The 25,764-nt window shown below is 46.6% G+C and overlaps 3 protein-coding genes across 3 annotated transcripts; 1 reads left to right on the top strand and 2 right to left on the bottom strand.

The window, feature by feature from the left end:
* Positions 1–458: 458 nt before the first annotated feature.
* LOC127762680 (uncharacterized) lies at positions 459–1,565 on the bottom strand. The gene has a single exon (XM_052287147.1). It carries the CDS (start codon positions 1,347–1,349, stop codon positions 765–767), a length of 585 nt encoding a protein of 194 aa, XP_052143107.1. The 5' UTR covers positions 1,350–1,565; the 3' UTR covers positions 459–764.
* An 18,532-nt stretch (positions 1,566–20,097) lies between these two features.
* Positions 20,098–21,178, top strand: LOC127762679 (germin-like protein 2-4). The gene has a single exon (XM_052287146.1). It carries the CDS (start codon positions 20,112–20,114, stop codon positions 20,907–20,909), a length of 798 nt encoding a protein of 265 aa, XP_052143106.1. The 5' UTR covers positions 20,098–20,111; the 3' UTR covers positions 20,910–21,178.
* A 321-nt stretch (positions 21,179–21,499) lies between these two features.
* On the bottom strand, positions 21,500–25,764 carry LOC127762678 (uncharacterized). The gene is made up of 5 exons (XM_052287145.1): positions 25,416–25,764; positions 22,751–23,004; positions 22,448–22,659; positions 22,083–22,344; positions 21,500–21,973 (listed from the first exon to the last, which is right to left on the bottom strand). Exons 1-5 carry the CDS (start codon positions 25,507–25,509, stop codon positions 21,677–21,679), a joined length of 1,119 nt encoding a protein of 372 aa, XP_052143105.1. The 5' UTR covers positions 25,510–25,764; the 3' UTR covers positions 21,500–21,676.

Here is a 25,764-nt window from a genome sequence, read left to right as displayed (position 1 = left end):
CAAATGGAAAGACGACCAACGAAAGAAGGGAACGAGGCCACGTCGGTGAGATGTTGATGCAGAATCATTTGCTGGTTGCTCATAGTAACAGATCGATCAAGAATTCAAGATCTAAACCTGCGATCCTAGAGCACAATTCCAGAGATACCGTACCTCTGCCTACTGTTATTAGATCTATGTGATGAGAGAGCTGAATTAATTAAGCTACTGCATATTACATGCGATACTAGCTAGGATTTTGAACTTAGACTGAACAGGAACAAATTAAGGTGTTGTTGTTTATTAGTGGATGATCAGGAGATAGCTAGCTCTTCCGAATCATTAGGATTTTTTTAAGTTCGGCAGTGTAGATTGGGAATTCAGCTATCTGATATGTGGAGATCGAAAGCTTATTCATGAATTTTTTTTGCTAATTAATCGATTGGATGGCCAGGTAAAGGTGAAGGATAGAGAGCGGATGAAATAATCAACAGCTAGCAAGCTCTTAAATTAGAGCAGACGGAGTATTGCTTCGAACAAGAATGGAACTTGCCGCAAATGGTGATCAATTATCTAATTAATTACATCCACCAGTAGTCAAAAGTAGTATACAGATTAAGTAGAGTACTTGACATCGATCAAATAATCCATACCCCGAATAGGTTTCGCATAGAAGACGAGTAAATTTTCACTTCGAAGAAGCTAGCAGGCGGCCGGGGGAGGCAAAAACTTGACGAAAGCACTCGATCGATCGATCGATGGAGATCGGAGGCGATCGATCACGATCAAGAGCAGCCGTTCTGCACCCGGAGCGGGCGGGCGGTGGGGCCGTGCGGCGGGCGGCGCGCGGGGGCGGCGCACTCGGCGACGAGGGCGTCGCGGGCGGTGAGCAGGCCGCGCGTGGCGGCGAGCGGGCGGTCGAAGACGGCGCAGTCGACCCAGTCCTTGAGCAGCCTCTCCTGCCCCCACATCTCCGGGATCCGCACCCGCCCGGCCATCTCCGTCCGGTGCCGCTTCAGCCGCTCCCGCGCGCTCTCCCTCTCCTCCCCCGCCGCCACCGACGACGGCGCCGGCCGCCTCGACACCGGCAACGGCGCCAGCAACGCCGCTTGCTGATGGTGATCCCCAGCGCCGCCGCCGCCGCCGCCGTCGGCCACCGCCGCCTCGTCCGGCGCCGCCGCCCCCCTGCCGCCCTTCTTCTTCTCCACCGCCTCCGCCTGCAGCAGCACAAGCTGGTGGTGGCGGTCCGACGACGTCCCCGCCGCCGCTTGACCACCACCGGCGCCGCCGCAGCTGCAGACCGCCGGCCTCTCGTCCGCCGGCCGCGCCGCGCACGACTCGGACGGCGCCATGCAGCTCCTCTTGCACATGGGCTCCTTTGCTAGCTATAGAGAGAGCTGATCCGTCCCCTTGATTCTCTGTGTGATACAGATACTGCAAGCTAGCGAGGCAAACCGTGGCCGCGGCTTAGGAAAAGATCGCGATTCGCGCGGCGGGAGAGGAGAGGAGAGGAGAGGCGCGCGGGGGTTGGGTGATGGGCGGGAGGAGTGCGAGGCAAACGAGAGGCTGGGACGTTAAAGACTGCGAGGGCGCGGGGGGCGGCCTATGGTGCGGGAGGCGGGAGCGTGGCCGGGGTTGTGTGGCTGCATTTGGCCGGCTACGTGGCGCGGGCGCGGCGATCTTGCGTGGGGGGGCGTCGTGATCAGATGTGAGGCTTGGGTTGGGCTGGGTTGGGTGGCCGCTGCAGGGCCAGTGGGTTGATGCAGCCGCGCCGCGGGGGGTGGTGGGATTTCGGGGGATTTTTTGCAGGGGCCACTTGGACGCCCCGCGATTGCGCTCAGCCTTTCGCTTCCAGAATCTCGGCGGGACGCGACGCGACCTTTTGAGGTGGGCCTTCCATATCACGCTTTGTGGGTTCGATGGTCTGACTCGTCTCCAGTTCCCAACAACTGGGTGGGGGGGGGGGGGGGGGGGGGGGGGGGGCGCAATTGGGGGATCCTAACGGGCGATCGATCGTCAGGAGATGGGGGTAGCGATCGATCCCCTCCCCTCCTTTCACCTGGTTTTCTTTTTTGGCACCGCATTACTTTTCTATTTTAGTAAATTTATGCACCTAAAGTTTATACACCTCAAGTTTACACATATAAAGTTTAGAGACGAAAAGTTTATAAGTCAAAAGTTTATATATCCGATTCAAATTTGAATTTGAATTCAAATATTTTTTTATATATAGTATTTCTATACATCTAAAGTTTATAGACCCAAAGTTTATAAGTCAAAAGTTTACATACCCGTTTCAAATTTGAATTTGAATTTGAATTCAAATATTTTCTCTATATAGTATTTTTATGCATCTAAAGTTTATGCACCTAAAGTTTTTAGAACTAAAGTTTATAAGGCAAAAGTTTACATACCCGATTCAAATTTAAATTTAAATTATATCTGATTCAAATTTGAATTTGAATTCAAATATTTTCTATATATAGTATTTCTATACATCTAAAGTTTATACACCTAAAGTTTATAAGCCAAAAGTTTACATAGACGATTCAAATTTGAATTTGAATTCAAATTTTTTATATATAGTATTTCTATACATAATTTTTTCTAACTTTTTTGTTTTTTTTAAGAAAATTGTGTGGTGTACTGTAGTAGGGGAGGAGTGTATGGAGTAGTATAGGGGAGAGGGCGGGCGGGTGATCGTTGAGCGGGCGGGGGAGCGATCACCCGCCCATTAGCATTGCCAGGCACAATTGTCTCGTCGAGTAAGGCACTAAGGCCCCGTTTAGCTCGCGAAATCTATCTATCTATCTATTATATTATTAAAACAACTTTAAAATGAGGCACCACGTTCACTGTGGGGGCTAGAAATTCTCACATTAATCAGAGAAAAAAAAAGGAGAGTCCAAGTAGAAATACAATTCAAACATAGCTGAAATTCGGAATTAAAAATAATGAATATTGAGAGAAGAGTCAATATAAGAACCCAATATGATATTAGTTAATATACGGAAGAAAAATAAAAATAAAATCTAAAATTATCAAAAAGAAAATAAGAGTTCAAGTAGGAATATAATTTTAAATTAACAGAAATTCGAAATTAAGAATAAGCAATATTGAAAGAAAAATCCATATAAGAACCCGATACGAGATTAATTAAAATTCAGAATAATAAAATAAAATAATATCAAAAATTTAAAAAAAGTAAAAGAGAGTTGAGTAGGAATACAATTTTGAAACAACTGGAATTGAAAAATAAAAATATTAAAAGAACACTATACGGTATTAGTTAAAATTTGAAAAACAAAATTCTGAAATTAGAAAAAGAAAAAAAGAATTCCATTAGGAATACAATTTATTGATAACTAATTGGTGACAGAAAATAAGGACTATTGAAAGAAAAGACCACCTAAAATACATGATAAGATAAATTAAATAACATGCCTATAAAGGAGTAGAGTGGTGATGGTTGATACGACATATAACTGTTAATAAAAGGAGGGACAACATGTAGGTCGTGAAGCAAACGGACAAGGAGGTTGCTAGGACTTCTAGAAAGTAAAAAAATAAACCACATTGATAATCATATTTGATTTTGAGAATCTCAATGACAATAAAAAGGAGAAGCAGTGCGCTGGGAGTATAGGAGTATAGTTGCAGAGCCACCGATGGTTGGTGGGACTTCTAGAAAATAAAAAATGAATTCCAACAGTAGTTATGTTCGATTTTTAGAATCCCAACGATAATAAAGAGTAGGCGGCAGGTGGGCCGTAGAGGAGTATAGTGGCATCGTTTAACGGGACTTCTAAAAATTATGAAAAATGAAACCCAACAAGACAATAAACTCTAAAAACTACAAGGTCCAATTTTTAAAGGTTCGGAACTTCTAAAAAGTAAAAAAACAATGATAATCATGTTCGATTTTAAAACCTCAATGACAATAAAGAATGGAGGCAGCAGATAAGTCACAGAGGAGTTCAATGGCAAAGCCGCTAACGGTTTGGCGAGACTTCTAAAAAGTAAAAAATGAACCCGAATGATTATTATATTCGATTTTTAAAATCCCAATGACAATAAAGAGAAAAGACATTGGACGAACCGCAGAGTAGTATAATGGCAGCGTTTGATGTGACTTCTAGAAATTATAAAAAGAAACCTAACAAGATAATAGACTCTAAAAACTATAAGATCCAATTTTTAAAGGTTCCAAGGAGAATGAATAGAAAGTGGTAGATCTAGCAAGCAAATAAAGAAGGAGATGGCAAAAGTAAGGGGTAGAAATTGGTATGACTTTTAAAAACTATATAATTAGAAACACGGGGATGATAAGATTTGGTTATTCAAAGTCTTAAGACAACGAGATAGGTATTTAATAAATTTTAAGTAAAATCATACTAAAAAATATATGATTTTGTTTGGGCGCTAGCTGCGCAATTGCGCGGGCCACCCAGCTAGTTTTTTTTATATCACATTAGATGTTTGAGTGGATTTTGGAAGGAATTTTTGAACACGAATGAAAAACTAATTTCATAACTCACCTAGAAACCGCGAGACGAATCTTTTGAGCCTAATTAATCCATCATTAGCACATGTGGGTTACTGTAACACTTTATGACTAATCATGGACTAATTAGGCTCAAAAGATTCGTCTCGCGATTTCCCACTAACTGTGTAATTTGTTCTTTTTAATCTATATTTAATGCTTCATGCATGTGTCCAAAGATTCGATATGATGTTTTTAGGAAAAAATTTTGGGGAACTAAACCAGGCCTAATTTAACACTCTAGGCCTTTTAGGTTGACTATGAGCTTCAGAGCCTATTTACAAAGGCCTTGTTTTGTTGGGGAAAATTTTTGGGTTTTGGTTGTCACATCAGATATACGAACACACATTTGAAATATTAAACATAGTCTAATAAGAAACAAATTACAGATTCCGCCAGGAAACTGCGAGACGAATTTATTAAGCCTAATTAATCCGTCATTAGCAAATGTTTACTATAGCAATATATTGTCAAATCATGGCACAATTAGGCTTAAAAGATTCGTCTCGCAATTTACACGCAAACTGTGTAATTGGTTTTCTTTTTCTTTTGTCCACATTTAATACTCCATGCATGTGTCCAAACATCTGATGAGATGGGTGAAAAGTTTTTGTTTTGGGAACTAAACAAGGGCAATGTTTCTCTCGTAGCTACAGTTTATCTCAGAATCGAAAGCTTCCCAAACAGTTTAACTTTTCGTCTAGATTCTGAGAAATTATAGTAGTACCATCTAGAAAATAAAATAGAAGCCAGGTTGGTCTATTGATTGATGTATAAGTGGAAAACCATACTAGATCTGTTCTAAAATATAGCAACATAGTATTAGATGAGACCCATTTTAGTACTACAAATATGGACAAACCATATCCAGATACATAGTACTTGTGTCACATCCCATAGTACTAGACATCTCATCCAATAATAGGTTGTTATATTTTTGGACAGAGGTAGTAGTGTATGAATTTTTTAAGACTCAATTCAATATTCTTTTTCCTAAATAACCCTATGAAAGGATTGGATAATATATTGAATCATATGAGTTTCATATAGGATGCTGCTCTCTATTCACCCGCGTCGCTCCCGTGTGGATGGCTCGGGGCGGCAACCATAGCCGTTGCCACCACCCCTCTCTCTCCTTCTGTCACGCCCCGAACTAGCCCTGAGCGGAACTAGCCCGTGACGCTCCAAATTAACCTGTTAATCGATACCAGTCCCAGGAAACAGTGCTAGTATCACAGGAAGACAGTATATCACAGCAACATAGGTCTCTTTATTATAGAGTAGGAGTACAGTCATGTTGGGCTGCGGACAGATCCCGAGCTCACAACTGCATTACAAAAGGGAAAGCGGAAGCCAAGACTTGGACCAAACATCACAGGCGCGACTTGGGAACTAGGCCGAAACCCTAAAACTCATCGTAGCCGACTTGCTCCTAGAAGAACTCCTCGTCAGCGGGATCCGCTTCATCTTCTTCAGCAAGTGGGGGGGATTCTTTATATAGAGCAAGGGTGAGTACGGGAGTACTCAGCAAGCCATGGGGATTAAGTGTTTAATGCAGGCTTCAACGGGGAGGCTGTTGTTTTTGCAATTTGATTTTATTTAAACTCTTTTCTGAAACAACTAAGTGAGTGCTTCTCAAACGACACGGATGAGACAGTGCGTCTCGTCCGGTCGGAGTATGTGCAAGGTATCAGTCTTTTGAATTGATCAAGGTTGGCATCCGGCCAACAGCTTTCAAACGGCCACCCGGGCCTGGCTGATCCCATCAGCCGCAGATTTTCCAAACATCGAACCCAATCCACAATAGCAAATCTCACAAAGCAGTAGTCAAACAAAACTACGCTGGGAATCACCTCACATCCGCCCATGACCGTGGGCACGGCTGTTCGAACAGTTTAATAACCTCTGCAGAGGGGGTACACTTTACCCACACGACGTTACTAACCCGGGTCACCCAGCCCGTGCAGAACAGCCACGTCTGGCGACTTTGAGGCTTTCACGACAAGGAATTTCCAAAGCCGACACAGGGTTGCCATATGCCAACGAGAGGGGTCCCAGACCAACAACAGGTTAGGTCCCAGACCATACTGTGCCAGGAAGCCCGGGGGTTCTCCCCGACACCACCCCGTTGAATCCACATGTCTCTTGGAATCAAGGCTCCCCTAATTAGCTATTTACTCAGCCAAGGGCGTCCCATTCCACCCATGTGGTCGCACTATTGTATGCTCGGATGAAATTCCAAGGAAACGGTCCTTAAGTGCAAGAGCGGGAAACCGTACACCCGGTACGTTCCCCGGTCCGCGATTTTGAAAATTCATTTAGTTCGCGAGCACCGACCCAGGTGTCGGGTTTTCCAAGTCTTTTGTAAAACCCAAGTTTTACCCAAGATATTTCTCAGATTTTAAGTTTGAAGGCGACCGTCGATACTCGTGCAGAGTGCACGATTACCGAGGCGCAACTAGGTGGTTACAAGGGAACATGGTAATACAATTAACAAAGGAAGGATCAGATGCAATTAGATAGATCTCGAGATTTGAGGAATTTTGGAAGTTGAATGGAGTCAAACGGTCTTACGGTTGGGAAGATATTGAATTTCTAAGATTATTGGATTTTTGGTCTAAAGGAAAAAGGATTTATTTAAATCCTTTTTGAAAAGAAAAGAAAAGAAAAGAAGGAGGGAGGGGAATTAGACTTCCCTCGGGCGGCTAGGGCGCGGCCCGAGAGAAAGGGGCGGCTCGGCCGAGCTTAATGGGCCGGCCGGCCCAGGAAGGCGGCCCAAGGCGCGCGCAGGCGGGGAGGAGAGAGAGAGAGAGAGAGCCGGTAGGCCGGGTCCATCCCGTGTGGTCCCGAGTGGGACCTGCTTGTCGGCGACTCGGCTCACCGTGAGCGAGGTGCATGCGGGGCGTGTTAGGGTTTGGGGAGGGAGGCGCGGCGCACGCGCGCGGCTCGCGGGGGACGCGGGTGCAGCAGGCCCACGCGCAGCCTCGCGGCTCACCGTGGACCACGCGCACGGGGAGGGCAGAGGGGAGCGGCGGACCGGGGTCGGCTCGACCCGGTTGCGGCCGAGGTGGCACCGACGTGGCGCCTTCGTGGCAGCCACGCGGGCTGGCGAGAGGAAGATGAAGGCGCCGGCCGTGAACGGACGGCGGGCGGCGGCGGTTTCTCCGGGACGCCGTGCGACGACGAGGGGCAACGGGGTGTACACCGGAATGACAAGGGGGGGACGAGAGGGAGCGAGCCAACGGCTTGGATTCGCCGGAGGATGCTCGACAGCGGCGAATTGCGGCGGCGGCAACCGGCGGCGAGAAAAGGGGGAAACGGCGACGAGGTCACGAGGGGCTGATTCCCGGCGGTGAGAGCATCTACACGGCTACGGGAATCCATCCCTTGCGCCGGATTAGGGGAAACGCACCGAGGGAGGCCGGCGACGAGAGGCGCTTCCGAGCTCGGGCGGCGACGGCGGCGAGCACATGGCGAGCGACGGCAGCAGTCGGGGCGGCGCCAGCTAGCTACTGGGGTACTACACACGCTACTAACCGAGTCTAAGGGGAGGAGATGGATCGAGGAGGGAGAACGGGGGAATGCACTACCGAGACGAGGCGGGGCGCTGTGACGAGAGGCCGACGGCACGGGAGTGATCTCTCCGGCCTCGGGCCGGGGAAGAGGAAGAAGAGGGCGCGCCCGGAGTCCCCTTCCACGTCCTCGCTCGTGCCGGCTCCTCCGACACGCGTGACGACGAACGGAGCACGGGAGGCGGCGACAATGGAGTGGAGGCGATGGGACAAAACGAGAGAAGGGAGGGAGGGCGTCTGGGCTTTATAGGATGGCAATGTCGGTTTGGGAACCGACCTAGGGCGGTCAAGGGAGGGAGCTAGCGCTCGGCGGTCGCGGCCAAAACGGCGACAAGGGGGAAATGACGCCGGCGGGAGAGAAAAGGGGAAAATGAGGAGGGGAAAGGGGGCTTGCCCCCTTGCCACTTTGGGGAAAGGAGAAGGGAGAGAGGGCGGCGCGGCAGAGGGGGGGAAGCTCTGCCTCCGTCCCTTGGAGGCTAGCGCACGGAGTGGCGGGGTCGGGTTGATGACGACGGCGATGACGGCCGGGCGGTGTGGAGCGGAGCTGCGACACGGGCGGCAGGCGCGGACAGGCGCGGCAGAGGCTGACGGCGGCGGCGACCAGGTGGTCGGCCACCACAGCGTGCGTGCGCAGGAAGCAACGGGCGGCGCGGCGATTTAGGCGGCGCGGCTCGGGCACGCGTGCTGGCTCGCGGGGCCGAGCGGCTGCGCGGCTACATGCGCGGTAGGGCAGCAGGGCCGGGCGGCGCAGACGGCACAGGCGCGGCACGAGCGGCGACCACGCGGGCGTGCGCCCGAAGCAACGGCGCGCGGGGGCCGATTTCGCGGGCGGGGAGCTCGCTGGGGATGGAGGCGGGGAGAGGGAGAGCGAGGGGGAGGCGCTCGGCGCGGCTCTCGCGCACGCGCACGCACACGCGCGGGCAGAGCGAGGGAGAGAGGGAGAGATGGGGAGGGAGGGAGAGATGGGCCGAGAGGAATTCGGCCCATCGAACCTGAGGAAGGAAAAATAGACTTTTGCGGAGGGATTTGATTTGGGAAGGATTTGGATTCGGGATTGATCTTGACGATAGATCGGGGATTGAGATCCGGAAAGGCACGGAGACTGACAGCAAGCGAAGAAATAATTTTCGGAATTAGGGTTTTTAGGAATTACATTTTCCCGCTAGGCGCCATGACGGAACGGGCGCTACACCTTCCTCCACCTCGCTACCGTTAGAGCAAGCCGACTGAGGCTAGGCGCGAGCTAGGACGGCAACTGCAAGGCAAAAGTGAAGCAATGGTGCCTCCAAGCCGCTGGTGACGTGGGTCAACGTGTGGGGGTTAGACAATGATGTCTTTGAGGTTGTGGTGGTGATGGGCCGTAGCTAGAGGTTGCCAGATCTATGGCCGACGATGCTGGATCCGGTTGGATCTTGGTGTGTAGAAACTACCATGGCGGCAGCGTGCAACATCCTTACAAGTGATGCTAGTTGTAGGGATGATGGTGCCGTGTGTAGTGTGCCTATATCAGGCGGTGTAGAATCCCTCCCCCGCCCTTCTCCCCTCTCTGGCTAGGCGCCCCTTCTTCTCCTTAGAGAACATACCCTCCTATAGCCGGTGTATCTAGATCTGGTCATAGGGAGCTCCACAGTGAGGGTGGAGGTGGTGGTTTGGAGGGAAATCTTGATGTGGTGTTGTTTAGGAGGCTTTGGTTGTGAAGCGCCAATATGCGGATACGAGGTGCTAACGCGGGGAGGGGGATGATACGGTGGTGGTAGGAGTGGGAAGTCCCGTAAGGACCATCTCAAGATGGGCATGGGCTAGCTAGGCGAAGGGCACCATTGTGGTGGAAATTGCGTGCTAACAAAGGTCGAATGGTAGAGAGGCGATAGTGTTGTGACCATAGGCAGGAGAGAGGTTACAAATGAAAGCCTAGCCCAATTTTGGTCCAACAAAGGTGACGCCTTAGGGTGCTGTGATCTCCCTTGTGGGCTCTATCAAGACATCTCCCTCCCTGCCTAGCAGGTTTCTCTAGGTGAAAACCAAGTCCAAGATTCCTTAGATGGCCGGTGGTGGCACTTCCGAGTCGTGACCTCCTTGGAGGCATCGTCTAAGAGACCGTGGTTCAGCCTTCAATCAATATGGTCTACCGCGGTGCTCTTAGATGTTGCCATCGGGTATGCATGAAGGATGAGTGTATCTTCTTCTCTCTCAGCTCTCTCCCTCGAGAAACCCATCTCCGTGGTGATGACCGGGAACTTCTCGGTGGCTATATGCTTGGATATGTGTAGGGCAGTGTGTTTGTGACTTTATTGTTGGGTGAGCAGCCACTGGTCACGTGTAATAACTATTGGCTTTGTGCTAGATTTTTCCCCGAGTTTGTGTGTAGGAGATGTCAACACGTAGTGGTGTTTTATTTTTCTTTTTCTAATTATAGCCTTATAGGGTGTAATCTTGTTCTTTTCTTATCGCTATACCAATATAAAACCTCACACTGTATAGTGCGGCTTGTTTCGAAATAAAATGCCTTAATCCATAGATGTATTGGAGAAAATTTAACATGGGTCTCCAACCTCATAGAAAGTTTATTTTGAATCTATATCTTTTCTCAAATTTATGTATTTTTCTTGTGGTCTAGTCAAACTATTATTTTTTTTCCATTTTTGCAATCCCTTTTTTATACATGTATTCCTACCAAAATATTTTTTTTTCATCCTCTGTTTTCTCAATTCGCTGTTGCAAGGGTGTTCTAGGTTCTAAAATGGAAATTTCGGATTAAAGTACTAACCAACCATGGCCGTAAAATTTTGCATAGAAATTATCGCTCATCGAGACCAAAAAAAAAATGACGTTTTATGTAAAAAATTCTTAACTTCCAGCAAATAGTTGCATGGCAATGGTGCTGGAGCCGGTAGGAGCTGGAAACACTACATAATTAATTATTTGTTGAAGGAAACCAGTGTTTTTTCGTTCAAATCTTGCTAAAGCTACAACATTTTTTTTTATATATGTAAGGAAAACAATTCTTGTAGCTATTAATTTTGTACGTAAGGAAAAAAATGAAGCATGCCCTGGAGGGATTACATTCACCAGTACATAATTCATTTTTCAGTGTGGAGGTAGCGCCTGTCTGCACCCAGAGGGGGTTTGTGAAAATAAATATTTTCGTGCGTGGGCTGCCCAACCACACGGGATAAGTGCGGTCTTGTTAAGTTGACCGCACGGGACAATCGATTATCCTGTGCGGTCAAGTTATACCACTCGCACGAAAAAAAAAAGAAAAATAAACCCAACAAAACCCGTCGTCGTCGCCATGGTCGCGCAACCGCCGCTCGTGGTCACCGTCGTCCTCGTCATTGCCGTCATTACACCGCCGCTGCTCCCGTCGTCGTCGTCATCGTTGCGCCACCGCCGCTCGTGGTCGCCGTCATCCTCGTTGCCGCCGCCGCTCTTGGCCTCTGCCGCGACCGTCAGCCGTCGCCGCCACGCTGCCTCTGCCAGCAGCCGCCGCGCTGCCTTCCGCACCGTCGGCGGTGGCGGCAGCGACGCCTCGTGCGCTCGGTGGGGAGGGGAGGAGAGGAAAGAGGTATAGAGAGAGAGGAGAGAGAGAGGGGGGGAAGGGGAGGAGAGGAAAGGCATAGAGAGAAGAGAGAGAGGAGTGAGTGAGGGAGAATAAAAGGGAAAAGGAAGAGAGAGGATGTGAAAAATTTAAAGTGCGTGAGAGGAAAAAGAGGGAGAGTTATTTTCCCGTGCGGTTGACTTAAGAGGCCCGCACGCGAGAATCGATTTTTCCATGCAGTCCTCTTAAATCGATAGCACGGGATAATGAGGATTATCCTATGCGGTCGGATTAAGACGCCCGCACGGAATAATGCATTTTTCCGTGTGGGCGACAGTTCGGCGCCAGTTGCTTACGACCCGTTTGGAATCTATTGGGACGGACATTCAGAAAAATCATTTCTGTACTAGTGATTAATCTATCTTTACTTACCAGTATGTACATGGGAGTGGTTGCGAGGCCTTTCATTTAGAGTAACCGCCTTGCGTCCAGTTGCGACGTTACAGGAGAGGCATTTCCCCCAACAAAACACAAGGAACTATTCCTGATACGCCTGTTTTCTTTTCTTCCGATAGCGACCCCTGTAATTTGAGAGGTGGCCGTCCCCTTTTTACCTTGACTAACAGCTGAATCAGAATCACCGTAAAGTTTGGTGCTTCCTGTTTATGTGGTGGTTTGGTGACCTTCAGGGATGTTGTGGCCCACTGCAGAATCGATATAAGTATGTATGTTTCTGAGAGCCAGAATGGCTCGAACAGTCTAGTACGAGCAGACGATCAATTCATATACAGATCTGCGGTATCTGCTTTTAGAGCTCACAATCAACAGAGAAAAGCATGTGAAATCGCAGATGCCAATCTTGCAAAAGTTAACGGAGCTTTCTACTACATCAGTCCTAAAATATAAGTGATTTTAGTTTAATAGGGCGCATCCTAGTATTACGAATCTGAACAAATAACTTGTTTAGATTCGTAGTACTGAGATGTGTCACTTCCAAACAAAATCACTTATGTGTCACTTCCAAACAAAATCACTTATATTTTGAGACGAAAAGAGTAGCATATAAAAGCAGGAATTTGTCATATCTAGAGCAAGGATGAAGACCTGCAACAACTTGGGGCTCCAACATGCATAATTATGAGCATATAATTGAACTTTCACACATTTTGCTCTTTTATTATTATTTTTTTAGAGAAGTATATTTTTTACCCGGCTTTTATATCCAATTGAATATATGCAGTCTTTTTTAAAAAAAAATAGAAACTTAGCCAATCAAATATGGAACTTAGCCCTCAAATAACCTAATCTGAAATTTGCTCCTATCTAGATTTGAACCCAATATGAAATTTTGCTCTTTACTTGATCATCATATATATGTAGCACTCATGGCAGGTCTGTGTTGCATACGGAATTAATGTGCAGTGTGAGTTCAATTATATGCATGCTTCAAACTTGCAACTGGGAGCTGTGCTGCTAAAAAAGGTAGCCGCTGATATGTACAAGGCGAGTCATGGATGGAATCCTTGCATCAAGAGGCTGGAGAATGGTGTTTAGAGAAATAGGGTGGAATCTGTTCTCTCTGTTCTTTTCAGAATGTTTAGATTGGTAGTCATGTGCGATGTTTTTGGAAGTTTCAAACTTGGAGTTGGGTTGTAAGTAGTTTGGATTGCTTGTAGGACTGTTTTCATTTCTCTAATGAAATGAGAGATGTGAGCCTCTCCTTCTCAAAAATAAAAAAAAGAATGCATGCTTCAAACATAATTATGATATTGGAAGTGGATGGCACAGTTTTTGTCCTGTTTGCTTGCATTCTGCCCAGTAGAACAATAGAACTTGAAAGTTGCTTCCACGTTCAAACAAAGAAAAAACGTTCGTGGCCTTCATGAAAATTTTTGAAATAAACTTGCCGCACTCAGCCAAAAAAGAAAAAAAAAGAAAAAAAAACAGTATTGTCTACATCCGCCACTGTGGGCTGTGGCTATATAGAAGATGGTTTCCCTCTTTATAGAGGTCGATCTCACAATTTCTTTTTACAATCATGGAATAATACGTACATTCAGGCATGCTATTGAAGTCAGATAATTTCAGACTTTAACTACTAATTTATGGCCATGTTCACCCTTTTAGTAAATAGTGAACGTTCACTATACACCCTCATGAAAGTAGCTGAACTATGTCAGCATATATACATATATATTATTAGATGAGGAAACAATATACTACCTCCGTTTTTTAATAGATGACGCTGTTGACTTTTTCTCACATGTTTAACTATTTGTCTTATTCAAAAAAATTTACGTAATTATAATTTATTTTGTTATGAGTTGTTTTATCACTCATAGTACTTTAAGTGTGATTTATATATTATACATTTGCATAAAATTTTTGAATAAGACGAATGGTCAAACATGTGAGAAAAAGTCAACGGCGTCATCTATTAAAAAACGGAGGGAGTATATTTCAGCATATACAGCCTCAGGAAAACAGTAGCTGAACTATCCATCCACCAGACCACCATGGTCTAATATAATGGCCAAATATTACACATGCTGCACTGATGTGCGCTTTGATCACGTTCGTTGGTTAGGGATTTGCTGCTAGCTAGTCTCCATTATTAATTTTGCGTGTATTTTCAATAGAAATTTAGAGAAGTCAGAATTTGTTGTTGAATGTTGATATTCGTATCTTTGAGTGTTAGGAGATGCAATCGTCTGTCCTCATTATATGTACGTGCACTACTAGAAAAATCATATTTATCCGGTCGGTTAAAAACTACAATAGTCCCGGTTGCAATAAAAACCGGGACTAAATATGGTTTTTAGTCCTGGTTTATAAGCAGAAAAGGACTATGTGATCTTTAGTCCCGGTTCACATGCTGTCAGGGCCCTCCGGGATCTTTAGTCTCGGTTGGTAACTCCAACTGGGAAGTCCTGGTTTGTGTTATCAACCGCCGGTTAGTGTTACTAATTGGGACTAAAGATCAAAACACACTATATAATCCCTAGTACTTATCATCTTCTCCCTCCACACAAACTCCTCTCTCTTATCTCTTTTTTTCCTCTCTAACTCCTTATCTCCTTCCTTCCTCTTAGCCTTATCTCTTTCCTTCCTTCATAGCGAAGGAGTGGCTGAGCGAGCACACGTGAGGAGGAGGGCGGGTCGGCCGCGCGGCGGCCGACGCGGAGGGGAGGAGGGGAAGCGGCAACGGCTGAGCGAGCGCACGAGAGGAGAAGGGCGGGCCAGCCGGGCGGTGGCCTGCGCGGCGGCAACCGGCGTGGCGAAGCAGCGGCGCGGCAGCGGCCGGCCGGCCGGCGCCTCTGCCGGCATTTTTTTTTTGAGAACTTGTGATTTATTGCATGATCCTGTGATGTATTTGATTTGTGTGTGATGTGAATATGTGATGTATTTGTGATGAATTTTTTAGAACTTGTGATGTATTTTTTTTAAGAATTTGTGATGTATTTGGAGATGATCTATTTGAGGATTTGAAGATGATCCTTTTGATCTGTGATGATTTGGGATGTATTTAGAGATGATCGATTTGAGCATTCGGGATTTCTTAGGTATGATTTGGGGATGGAGTAAAATCAATATTCGATGTTAAAAACAATGAAAAAAGAAAAAAAAAAGAGCAACCGGACCTGGCCTAGCTCCATCTTTAGCCCCGGTTGGAAAATGGATTTTTACTCCCGGTTATTTCACCTAGGACTAAGTCCCGGATTCGTACTCTCGGTTGCATAACCGGGACTATAGGTGGGGTTTCCAACCGGATTTTTACTCCCGGTTATTTCACCCGGGACTAAGTCCCGAATTCGTAGTATCGGTTGCATAACCGGGACTATAGGTGGGGTTCCCAACCGGGACTAAAGCCCCTTTCTCCAGTAGTGGTGGTATCACCTCCTTGCTGGTATTGATAACAATCAGGCCCAGGTGGGGTTGGCCGAGACCCAATAATTTAAGGTTGTCTATAGGGGGGTTCCCAACCGGGACTAAAGCCCCTTTCTCCAGTAGTGGTGGTATCACCTCCTTGCTGGTATTGATAACAATCAGGCCCAGGTGGGGTTGGCCGAGACCCAATAACTTAAGGTTGTCCGGATCCTAACAGTTCATAGGCACACCCACTCGGGGAAAGGCCCAATCTCCCTAAAAGACTAGTACAATAGGGAAAGGGTGGCTCTTCCTTTTAAGGTGGCTTCATCCTCCCAAGCTAAGCAAGGTGGGATTATTCAGAGGCTCACATGGTCGCCGCCTGACTTTTGCGTCTTTGCTAGCGGGTAATAGTGGAGGATGTCCTCATCATTCCCACCCCCTTAACAAGGGCCCAACTCTGATACCAAATGATAACAATCCGGCCCAGGTGGAGTTGGCCGAGGCCCAATAACTTAAGGTTGCCTGGACTCCAACAGTTCATAGGCACACCCACTCGGGGAAAGGCCCAATCTCTCTAAAAGACTAGTCCAATAGGGGAAGGGTGGCTCTCCCTTTTAAGGTGGCTTCCTCCTCCCAAACTAGCAAGGTGGGATTATTCAGAGGCTCACACGGTCGCCGCCCGACTTTTGTGTCTTGCTGGCGGGTAATAGTGGAGGATGTCATCATCAGGTATCTGCTGTCGTGTGATGGCAAGAATGGCAGAGATGGGGTAAGTGCACTCATTGATCCTAGTGGCAGCTGCCCTCTAGTCCATGCTTGCCAGTTGCACTCTAGTTGGAGGGCTAGCTGGATCTAGTTGGGGGTTGGCGGTGGTTGTGGGTCAAGCCGGTGGTGTAGTGGAGGTGGAGACAGCGCGAGGCTGAGGTGGTGACATGGGGGAGGCACGCACACCTGACATTGGTGATGCCTGTGGGGCCACATACTTTCCTAGAGGCGATGTCGCAATATCTTGCCTCACCTTCTTGCTTTCGAGTGGACACTTTAGGTGAAACCCTAGTTTCAAATGTCCGGAACAGCAATGGTGACATCATAAATATCGCGACTTTCTTGAAGGCGTAGCATTGGAGGTCCTTGTTGGTGCACCTAGTGCCAATTTCGATAGTTAGAGCGATGCTAAGATTTGGGCGAAAGGTTGTTTTACATCTTAGGCCCTGTTTAGATCCTCTAGCAAAATTTTACACCCTGTCACTTCGAATGTTTGGACATATGCATGGAGTATTAAATATAGACAAAAAAATAACTAATTACACAGATTGCGTGTAAATTACGAGACGAATCTTTTAAGCCTAATTGCGTCATGATTTGACAATGTGGTGCTACATTAAACTTTTGCTAATGACGGATAATTAGGCTTAATAAATTCGTCTCGCGGTTTACAAGCGGATTCTGTAATTTGTTTTGTTATTAGACTACGTTTAATACTTCAAATGTGTGTCTGTATATCCGATGTGACAAGCCAAAACTTTACACCCATAAATCTAAACACAGCCTTAGTTACTCTCCGACTTTATCTTCCGTTATGGTTTCGTCGGCGGTGATGCTGATTTCGATCGGTAATGATCGACTGATATTTTTGGAGAATTTGTTTCTCGATGTGATGAAGATAAGGACTACGTATAACATATAAGCCAATGGTTTCATCTTGATCTTTAGGTTGGTAATCTAAGTAGTTATCTTATTTTTTAATCAAGTTGTGGTTTTGTAATTTGCTTTTTTTTCAACCTATAATCTTTGCTAATTGGTTGTAGTTTTTTGAAAGCAAAGGTCGACATGAATTCCATTATTAGAAAAAAAAAGATGTACTCGTTGCTCATAGAAATAGGTCAAGCGTGTAAGAAAAAAATAAATAAATGAAGTGACCAGGGTTTACCCTTTCGAAATAATTTCGAAGTAGAAACCACTCCTCACAGCTTTACCAAAAACGGGTAAAAACCGATGATTTAGTCAACACCGTACAGAAACCAGCTAATACCGACCGGTTTTCACAAATCGAGACCTAGCAGTTTCACAAAATTCCAGCAGTTCTGGGAACCCTGTAAGTGACCCAAGCAGGAAGTATATTTTAAGAAGAGTATATTTTAAGAAGAGATTAATTAAAGGCCAATATATGCATCTTCTGTGATCACAGATCGTTGGTTACTCAGGGCAAACTCGTAATTTGTGTGCTAAGGGATCTGCAATTGTAGTTCAGTTTTTAGTTCATTAAAAATCTTAGAAATGGACGGTATGCTGTCAGCCATTTGTTCGGCCGGACCCTCCAAATGGAACAACAGGAACTTGAAAGGTACACCCACGTTCCAACAAAAGCATTGAATTTAAATAGGACTAATAAAGTATGATCTCTCAAGAGATTTCGAAAGGAATGCAAGCTAGCAATTCAACCACCAGAAAAAAAAAACCCAGTTCTATTTGCATCATGCAATCCGCCATTTATACAAGTCACTTTCAATCTTCTGTTCTTCGATAGCATTGGATAGTTCAGTTCCAGGCACGGCAGCACTGAAGTTACCTCCGGTAGAACCTGAAACGAAAAAAAAAACAGTAAGGCCCCCTTTAATTCAAAGGAAATTCATAGTAATTTTAGAGGAATTTATTCCTATAGGAATTTTTTCTACAAAGCCCTTTGAATCAAAGTAATGAACCCTATGGAATCCTATGAAATTCCTATGGAATGCCTTTCCCCATACAAGTTTTGGAGAAATTTTAACAAGAGGTAGAACCTCATGGAAGAAATCCTTTAAGTCTTTATCTCTCCTCAAATTCCTATGTTTTTCCTGTGGTCCAATCAAACGGTCATTCCTATGTTTTTCCTATGTTTTGCAATCCTCTATTTTTACACTTTCATTCCTGTCAGAATCCTATATTTTTCATATTCCTCCGTTTTTTCATTCCTGTGATTCAAAGGGGCCCTACCAGAAGATTTACAACTTGGAAGATGGCCATTATTTGATGTGCTATCGTGGGCCAGAAGCCCACGAAATTGAGGCCCAAAATACCGTTAGGCAGATCATGAGACAAACTTGTTGGTCGAACTCCTACAAAAATAAAATTTAAGGGAAATCAACTGAAAAGAACTCCATAGGATTCAGATTGGCCTCATTTGGAATGGAAAGAAATGTTTTTTTTTCTTGAAATGATACTAAATCCAACAGAAATCCTATAAAATTCATGAAATATCTTTTCGTGAATAACAGTTGGATGAATGTAGCAACCTAATACAAAGATTAGACATCACATGTCTAATATTATAGTTTGCTAATGGAGCTCTCTGCTTATAACTTTTCTGTGCTATGATATTCCAACGCATTATTTCTGTTAAGGAGGGGCTGCGCTGGCCGAAGATGCAATGATGCAGGGGTGCGATTAAGTTGCGTCAGCGGCAAGGGATTATTACCCCTTTCTATATCCGGCGGCGGCGCGCTCCCGGCCGGTTGGAGGCGGCCATGGACAACCTGCTACGCCACGAAAGCATCATTATCTCTGCCCAGATGATTCATACACATATATGATCTCAAAAGGCGATCGATGTGCGCACGTACATACAGGTCACAACTGGTCATGCCTACGATAGATATGCCGTGCAACATGCGTTGCACGGAGCACTTCAATTAAGATAGAGGGAACAAATGTTATAAGAAAGATTTTCATCGGTAGTCGACTGTTGAGAAAAGATGTGCATTCTATGTATAAACACAAGCTATTGAACTGAGCCGAGTATCAAACCGGTTATCGGTATTACTAATGATCATTCCCAAATTACTCTGTTTTAGGGTGTGCTTAGTTCACGCTAAAATTAAAAGTTTGGTTGAAATTGAAACGATGTGATGGAAAAGTTGAAAGTTTGTGTGTGTAGAAAAGTTTTGATGTGATAGAAAAGTTAAAAGTTTGAAGAAAAATTTTAGATCTAAACTCAGCCTTGACCAGCCGTGGGAACTATTGGCCAACTATGCTGGATCCTTTGATTCCTCCATGGTCCTGAGTTTCTGGGAAGCCTTATCTACAGGTTCAATGCACGCACGCACGGTTGACGACGACCTGAACGACTCTTCCGGTCAATAATGCCAGCCCATGTGGTCCTCTGCACTGTGCTAAGTGTGCAGCGTGCCAGCGTCCACTTGAAAATCCACAGAAGCCACCATTCTTCATAGCCTCCCTCCCCTGCTTCTTCAATACATTTCCATAAACTTTCCCTAGTGGGAATGTTCGATTTAGAGAAAAAGTAAAGACTTTGGATTTCTGAGGATGAATTTCTATATGAGTTATTCGATTTGTAAAGATGAGGTATAAGAAAGCCAAAATAATATTTTCTTTCCTACGAGTTGTATAGAGAAAAAAAATCCACTCAAACCTCTAAAATTTTTTCTATAGATTGATATGTACATCTATTTCTATCCCTTCACTTTTCCTATTCTTTTCCGCATGAAGAAAAAAAAGAGAACTTTTCTAACCATCTCTGCACTTCCGGGAAAGCGGCCGACGCTTTACAACTGCTCGTGCATGACAAAATACAAGAATAACCAACGGATCAATACCTGCATGATTACTGACAATGATCAACTCACCTACAAGACATCAGTGCTCGACTACATATGTACTACTATGTGCAAAGCAAGCAGCTGTCCACCGACGAACGAGTGACAGAACGAGCGTAGAATCGATGGCGCATCGTCGTCGTTGTCTCCTCCTCTTGCTCGCCGTGCTGCTGCCGGCGATGGCGGCAAGGGGCGACCCCGACGCGGTGCAGGACTTCTGCGTGCCGGACGCCGGGCGTGGGCGGCCGGTGGAGCTCGCCATGCTCCCGGCCTACCCGTGCAGGAGCCCCGCCAACCTGACGGCGGGCGACTTCGCCTTCTCGGGCGTGCGCGCCGCGGGGAACTTCTCGCCGGAGACGGGGTTCGCCGGCGTGTCCGTCACCCCGGCGCAGTTCCCGGGCCTGCACACCCTGGGGATGTCCTTCGCCCGCGCCGACCTCTCGGCGGCCGGCGGCGTCAACCCGCCGCACTACCACCCGCGCGCCACCGAGACGGCGCTCGTCCTCGCAGGCCGCGTGTACGCCGGGTTCGTCGACTCCGGTGGCCGCCTCTTCGCCAAGGTGCTCGAGCAGGGGGAGGTGATGGTGTTCCCGCGCGCCATGGTGCACTTCCAGCTCAACGTCGGCGACACGCCGGCCACGGTGTACGGCGCCTTCAACAGCGAGAACCCCGGCATCGTCCGCATCCCGGCTACGGTGTTCGGGTCCGGCATCAGGGAGGCCGTCCTCGAGAGGGCGTTCGGGCTCACTCCGGCGGAGCTCCGGCAGCTGGAGAAGAGGTTCGGCCCGCCCAAGAAGGCGGAGATGGAGGATTAGCTAGTTGCTTGTGCTTCATCGGCCATGGCCGGCGGTCGTGTGCATGATTAGGTTACTCCCCGTTAGTGATAATTAATGGGTTATGTCTTTTCATTTCATTTGGTTAATACAGTACTGTATCATTTGTGGAGGTGGTTGGGAATGGTGATTATAGCCTGGTAATGATTTGAGGTGTAAGGTTGGTAGAGAAGTATAAGGAGGCACAGATGAATGGAACAATCGAGAGGGTAACTCAACTTCAAAATATGCTCAGTTTTGTGTTTTTTTTCCGGAAATGGTGTTTCGTGCAGAATGTTTGTACAGAACAGTTTAGAGAAGCAATCAAACATGTCGATGATGTGTACTGTTCAGGAGGCCAGGAAGCTAAATGATGGACATGGATATCGACGCATTTGTACAGATCGATGCTGTGGTCCTAGCCCAACTAGAACTACTGTCAGCCACATCCGTAAGGACCAATATTTGGGCTGCACGTAAGCCGAGACCCGTTTTCGGCCCAACTGACATGGGCCCCAACGCTCTCCATAATTACGTTCCGGCTCAGATAATTGAGAGACCAATAGGCATAAGTTAGGCACAAAGAAATCTGGTAGATGGAACGAGGCAAAATGACTCCGCAAAATATTATTGTCATTTCTCTATATAGGATAGGATCATAGGAGCAAGCAACTACGCGTACCACCGTACATCGGTACGTGACAGTACCCAAAATTCCAAAAACCAAAAAAAACAGAGAGATGCGCATTTGGGTCGGTCGGTCGGTGATCTCACTCGTCGGTGAGCAGCATCGACCTGACGATGAGGTCCGGCATCCCTTCGGTGATGGGGAACAGGTGCCCCGCCGTGGGCAGCTCGTGGTACCGCACCCACGGCAGCCGCTGCGCGATGTGCCGCGACAGCTGCACGGGCACGATGAGGTCCTCCGCGCCGTGCCACAGGTGCACCGCCGCCTCGCCCGCCGGGAACGGGTTCTCCATCTCCAGCGGGCTCCACCCCCACTTCCCGAACCCCACCAGCATGTCCCGGTGCAGGCTCTCGTGCTCCCCCTGCTGCCTCACCTGCCCCTGCAACCATCTCATCCGTCCCCCATGCAATTTAATTATTCAGCACATCGTCCATCCATTTTCACGCATAAAAAAGTAGGAGTACTATGGATCGATCATGTTTGCTTACGGCGTAGGTGCGGTAGGCGAACTTGGGGATGACGGTCAAGTCTTCCCGGGAGAGGATGGCGGGGTTGAAGGAGATGACGCTGGAGGCCGGGAAGAGCTTCTGGGTGTTCCACCAGTAGGCGAGCCAGGGGGCGTGGTGCGCCACGCGGACGGCCCACTGGTCCTGCGGGAGCTGCACGTACCACGCCTCCGTCGACACGTTCGACGGGTAACCCGACCACCAGTAGTTCCCCACCGGCCCCAGGATTGACACCCCCGCGAGCCTGCACGCGCACGTACAGGACAAATTTCACTTTTGGTTAATTTTCCCTGCAACAATGTTCAGAAAGCGGCAGTTGGTGTATATAATGTACACTGTATACATACCTGTGAGGGATGTTTTTGAGGCAGCTCCACATGATTTCCCCGCCCATGGAGTAGCCGATGAGGTAGAACTTGGGGCCGAGCTGCAGCCCGTCGGCGAGCCCTTCGATGTCGAACGCAATGCTGTCCTCCGTTCTACCGGGGTGTGGGTCGCTCTCTCCATACCCAGGACGATCGAACGAGACCATGTAGACACCCAGCTCTTCTGCGAGCTCCTGTTATACACATTCAGCTTCCGTTCAGTAACCCAGGGGCTCAGCATTTTCAGATTACTGTGTGTTCAGTAATCGATCGATCGCGACTTACAGGTGACACTTGGAGAGCGTCGTATCTGCAGGAGTCGAAGCCATGGACGAAGATGATCTTGTGCTTGGCCTGATCCTTAGGGACGCCGTACTCGTGGTAGGCCAGGTGCCTCCCATCCTTGAGCTGCAATCTTGGCCCGGTCACCGGAGGGCCTCCCGGAGTTCCACAGATTTTCGGAGCCGGAGGCTGAAGCTGCCGGTACAGCAGCCCCAGCAATAACACAAACACGAGGAGGGGGACATTCTTGGAGAAACCTGCCAGGAAAAGAGGCACATCAATATATATATTTTTTTAAAAAAAGCACATCGGTATGTTGAAAATATTGATGAATCTATCAAATTTATTATTATAAAAAAATTAAAATCAATTTGGATTTAAATTATTCCAATTTGGTTATTTGGCCGATTTATTCTGGCAGACCAGTCGTTAATTGGCCGGTTACCACCGGTTCTACTATAAACCTTGCTACGTACTGATATACTACTATTATCTACTCCCTTCGTTTTATATTATAAGTCGTTTGATTTTTTTTATAGTCAAACTTGTTTAAGTTTGACCAAGTTTATAGGAAAATATTATATTATTTTCAACACAAAATAAATATATCCACGGTTAGTTCTAATGAAACTAATTGATATTTTAGATATTACTAAATTCTACTATAAATTTAGTCAAACTATTTATAATATTAAACAGAGGGAGTAGCACCGAGTAGGATGTAATTATAATCCTAAAGGTGTCATATAAGATACTACGTTGACTTTGCGAGGTTCAAGTGTCGCATGTCGGCATTTATATAAATATATCCTTATCAATGGTCAATTCATTACAACATGACACTAAGATGTGTTGAAAAGTCATGCAGTTATAACTATTGTAAGAATTAGGAGCAGTTCACACTTCACACTGCTTTGATATACTCAGTAAGTTGGACGTGGGTGCGTTCTGGAAGACAGAATAGCAGAATACAATCATGGGACGGAAAAGGCATTGTCCAACGATTAACCATAATACAGATGATTAATCAAAAATATGTGGAAATTTTAACGTTTGCAAATATACGTACATATTTTATAACATTAATATGCCATTCTTTGGAGATTTAAATGCATACAACTATATAAATCAAATACATCCCTCTTCTATTATTCGATGAACAACTATATATAACTTGGCATTACCTCAAAATACAGACAAGTATATGTTCACAACGACATTGCAACAAAAATCACGTTGATGTGACAGTTTTCTTATCGTTTCTAAGTGGCCAGTACTATGTCCATTTGCCACAAGACCAACACGCCCATCCCCCAAGTATGTGATAATTGTCTTGACAATACTATTATGATTTGAAGTAATGAGCTAGTTTATCTCTAGTCCCTACGGAGGTGATAATTAAAATGGGCTTGAAAACATGATAATCTTGTTTCGGCTGATTAATTTTGTTGCAAGCAGTGTTTGAATATTGCAAGGAACATATGCACGTAAAGTCGTTACACTTGCACCACCACATTTGGAGTAGTGCAATATTTGCAAAATACTCACTCCGATTCTTAATATTTGACGCACATATACATATATTTACCATTCCTCTTATTAAAAGCATTATACAAATATAAAAAAATATAAATCATAAGTAATGCTTTAAGTATATTTGATGTTGGGTAACTCATCTTCTCAACCCGCTGGCCCAGGCAAGGTGTAGCCCAGCTGCCAAGGAAGACCCAACATCATTCGCTCATGCATGTGGAGGCAATGTACTTAAAGCATGCGATTTTTCTTCCTCATGCTGGGAGCCTGCGATTTTTCTTCCTCATGGCTCCAGATTCTTCTCTTAAAAAAATTCTTATATTTTTTTCTCAGGAAATCATAGATTTATTGCAAACTGATTGAAGCCACGTGGCCCAATCAAATTCGGGCTAAACAGCCAGCTTTAGATAAGTAGATAGGAGTAGTACTTGCGTGCGTGAATGCCGTAGGCCCTATCGATCATCAAGTTGTGTACAGTTGCGTGTCACCTGTTCGGAACTGTTGATATTTATGTGATCAAGTCAGAAGCGTTAATTTTTATGAGCCGCCCGGCCCACAGGGTCAATCTGCACCTGTTATTTCGGTTTTTCTTTTTCTTTTTACTACTACTACCTACCTTTTTGATGGAAAGGCCTTTTTACCTTGTTCACGAAGCCACCCAAAAATCACAAGGCCTACACGCAAACTCCAACTATTCGAGGACAGAAGAAACGTGGATGGAGGCGTATAAATTAGCTTCGGGATGAACGAAAAGGACAGATGGTTAACGCCGAAAGCATTGGGGTCACAGCATTGAGTACCCCGACAATCGACATGCATGCAGACAAGAGCGCGCGACCTCTCGCGGGCTCGCGGCCCGTTGGCCGATCTTAAACAATGACGCGGTCATATCATAATTAATTTATGTGAGATAGTGTCAATCTTGAGATCGAGACCGCAACCGAGCTGATTATACAGCAAAATTGTAAAAACAGGGAGCGGTGGCAAATCACGAACAGGCTACGACGACGTACTACGAAACAAACGCTGCGTTGAACACGAGAAATTAACAAAGCAAAAAGGCGATGGACGCACGCAGGCCGCAGCACGCGTGTTCCTAGAAGGAGGGAGGGGAGAGGACGAACGAACGACGAACCGGATGTGGAGGAGGACGGCGGCTTCGGCGTCGGCGACGCCTTCTTCTCGGCGCCGTTGGCCGACCCGTCCCGCTTCTTGCCGGAGTCCGCCATTGATACTTGCTACTGGAGGTGGAGGCAACGCGCGAGCGACGCGGTCCCGGGGAGAGGAGGTCGATGGCGCGGGATGTGGAGGATGGGAATGGGAGTGCGCGAGGGTGAGGGCATGGAGACGACGCGGCCCCCGTGAGTGTCTATATAGACGTGAGGCGCGCCCGATCTGCCGGGTGCCGGCTCGGCTCGCCACCTGCCGCGCATGCGCACCCTCCTATCGCCTTCGCGAGTTACGAGTACTATCCCTTTTTTACT

The sequence above is a fragment of the Oryza glaberrima genome, chromosome 2 (assembly GCF_000147395.1).
Source record: "Oryza glaberrima chromosome 2, OglaRS2, whole genome shotgun sequence".
In the NCBI taxonomy this organism is placed as follows: domain Eukaryota; kingdom Viridiplantae; phylum Streptophyta; class Magnoliopsida; order Poales; family Poaceae; genus Oryza; species Oryza glaberrima.
Note: the sequence above shows the minus strand (reverse complement) of the source record. Positions and strands in the feature narration are given on the sequence as shown.

Bases quoted from the DNA above. Each gene is read 5' to 3' on its own strand.
- LOC127762680 (XM_052287147.1), bottom strand. From the start codon at position 1,349: ATGTGCAAGAGGAGCTGCATGGCGCCGTCCGAGTCGTGCGCGGCGCGG.
- LOC127762678 (XM_052287145.1), bottom strand. From the start codon at position 25,509: ATGGCGGACTCCGGCAAGAAGCGGGACGGGTCGGCCAACGGCGCCGAG. The intron at 23,005-25,415 runs GTTCGTCGTTCG...TTTTCCTGGCAG, and splicing joins GCCGTCCTCCTCCACATCCG to GTTTCTCCAAGAATGTCCCC. The intron at 21,974-22,082 runs GTAAGCAAACAT...AGATGGTTGCAG, and splicing joins TCGCCTACCGCACCTACGCC to GGGCAGGTGAGGCAGCAGGG.
- LOC127762679 (XM_052287146.1), top strand. From the start codon at position 20,112: ATGATCAACTCACCTACAAGACATCAGTGCTCGACTACATATGTACTA.